Source organism: Nestor notabilis, unplaced genomic scaffold (assembly GCF_000696875.1).
Source record: "Nestor notabilis isolate BGI_N333 unplaced genomic scaffold, ASM69687v1 scaffold18433, whole genome shotgun sequence".
Lineage (NCBI taxonomy): Eukaryota > Metazoa > Chordata > Aves > Psittaciformes > Psittacidae > Nestor > Nestor notabilis.
This window is the reverse complement of record NW_009921691.1, coordinates 94,685-97,088: the sequence shown is the minus strand read 5'-3', so window position 1 is coordinate 97,088 and position 2,404 is coordinate 94,685. Positions and strand designations below refer to the sequence as shown.

The 2,404-nt window shown below is 50.6% G+C and overlaps 1 protein-coding gene across 1 annotated transcript in view; it reads right to left on the bottom strand.

Annotated features, from left to right (window-relative positions):
* Positions 1-2,404, bottom strand: part of CADM1 (cell adhesion molecule 1) — a gene marked incomplete at its 5' end in the record, with an annotated part of 46,011 nt that overhangs the window by 26,575 nt on the left and 17,032 nt on the right. The window contains one exon of the mRNA XM_010011263.1: positions 964-1,063. Coding sequence (XP_010009565.1) covers positions 964-1,063 — 100 coding nt within the window. The remainder of the gene's footprint in view (positions 1-963; positions 1,064-2,404) is intronic.

Below are 2,404 nucleotides of genomic sequence, written 5' to 3'. Positions count from 1 at the left end.
TGTCCTGGGAGGGGAGGCAGCACCATGGCCCCCTCGCTGCACCCTGCCTGCCCCTGCCCGCAGCAGCAGCACCATCACTCCCCATGGCTCGTGTGCCACTACCCCTCCTGGGACTCCCGCCCTGGGCACGCTACCAAGGAGACGCTGACAGACTTCAGGTGTGTTGGCAGGAATCTCATGGACATGACAGAAATAAAACAGGATAGTAAATACTTGACAGCCATAAATCCAAGTGGAAGAGAAAGTATTCTTAAAAAAATAAAGTCGACAAAACTTAAATTACAACAGCAATGGAAGTGTGGAAGAAAATCTACCCTGCCTTGCCAGGGATGTCCTGATGCATGAACTTCTTCAACTATGCAAGAAAGCCTCAAGGGCATGGCAAGAGGAGGAGAAAGGATAAAACCTGCATTTCCTAAAAACCACACCAGGCACCAGAAGGGAGGAAGATCATCCCACAGTCAACAGAAGCAGAAAGACAGACTGCCTTACCTTGGGATCCATTCCACTTTTACCAGTGCTCAGTGCTTTGGTGCCAGCCTGACTCCTGCGTACCCGCACCTCACTGGGATGCGATACGCAGGCCCCTGGCCTGGCTCTTGCAGGTCAAGTGCAAGTGATTGCCACTCAAGCCATTCCCTGGGGAAGAGGCACACAGCTGCAGGGCGCTTCATTCTGCACCCAGGCGCTCGCTGTGTGGTGGCCATGAGTCGCCAGAAAGGGCTCTCCCAGTGGAAATCCCTCAGCCACTGGTTACGTAGCAATAAAGCAAATCCAAATGGAGCAGCAGGTGCTCAGGTGCAGAAAGCACCTCTCTCTTTTGCACTGTGACGTTATCTTTGCAGCAGAGAGCGGCACGTTGGGTGTCTGCAACAGCAGCAGAGGCCACGCAGCATCCACGTGGTCCTGCAGCACAGCATGGCCCCACCACAACCTGCCCGTCCTGGGGAATGCTCAACTTACTGTGGTTTTCCAAAGGCTGCGCAGGTCAGTTCGAGCGGCTCCCCTTCTCTTGTGAGGCCTTGCACCGGGTAGTTCTGCGAGACCCGCACTTGAGGCTTATCTGCAGGACAGAAAACAGCCCTCCGTGAGCCACCACCGCGTCAAGCCGGGTCGCATCCGCGCGCAGCCGGAGCCGCTCTCCTCTTGGCTGGCAGCAGGAAAAAGGGGGATCTGGCGGCGCTTCCCGCACCGACCAGAGCACCACGCTTCCTGGGAAATGCAGCTTGCTGTGCCAGAGTCCATCTGTGAACTCGCCCAAGCTAAAAGGAACTCATTTGCCTTCCCGCTGAGGTGAACCAGAGGTATCCGCGGTGCTTGGAATTGACAGGTTTTACTGTGTACCCTGTATTACTGTACAACACTTGGCATCCGCACACATTAATATGCTGGGCCTTACGGGAGATGCTTGTTAGAAATACAAAAAGAAGTCACAGCCACTGCTGCTGCTCTTTCAGCAACAAAAGGGTTTATTTGGTCCAAACGAAGCTCTTCTAAATCCTAAACCAAACACAGACCATTAATGCGTTGATAGTTATGGAGCCATCTCAGAAACTCTTTGGTAAGACCCTGCAGGAGGAAAAAAACAGCCATATCACAGAGCTGGAGTCCACAATTAAAAAATTCATTATCTCCTGCAACTGAAACACAGATTAAAAACTCAATCTAAGCTGTAGCTAAAACGTTATCAGCGCGAGAAATCAATTCAATGCTACAACTGCCATTAAGCCATATACATTTTTCAGGAATTTACTCAACTGTAAGGAACAAAGAGAGGCAAAAAATCAGTATGCATAAAGGCTGAAGCCATTTAAATGTTTCTATCTCCTTTGAGAGTAACTGCTACCAAAACCACTGGCTTGCTGCATTTTATTAACTGTGTTTAACTCATTAACATGCTTCCTATGGAATAATAGAGATTAGAAAAAAAACCCCGTGTCAGGATTTAACCAATTTAAACTCTCATAATTTCCAGTAATGGAATAAGCTACATGAGTAAATCCCCTCCTGAGATGACTACACCAGAAACACTTTATGAACTAATCCCAATGCAGATGCTATGGAACACGGTGTCTCTGCAGGCTGGAAGCGGGATCATGCTGCGTTGGGGTGTCACACATCCGGGGTGCAGAGCCCCTGTTCCACTGAGAGCATGATCCCTTCAGCGTGCCACAAACCACACTCTGCATGTGCCAAGTAGAGGTGGAAGTGGGTTTCAGCCACGAGCGCTCACACAACCCACAGACCCAGGAAGACGACGTAAACGAAGGATTATGCAGCAAGCGAAGCACAAGCAGCATCTTAGACGCGGTGCCCAGGCTCGACACTCCGGCTCACAATTCCCACCCCCCAGCCATCTGCTCGCTATTTATTACTTGCTTTGCAGCAGTACCTGCGAGCCCAT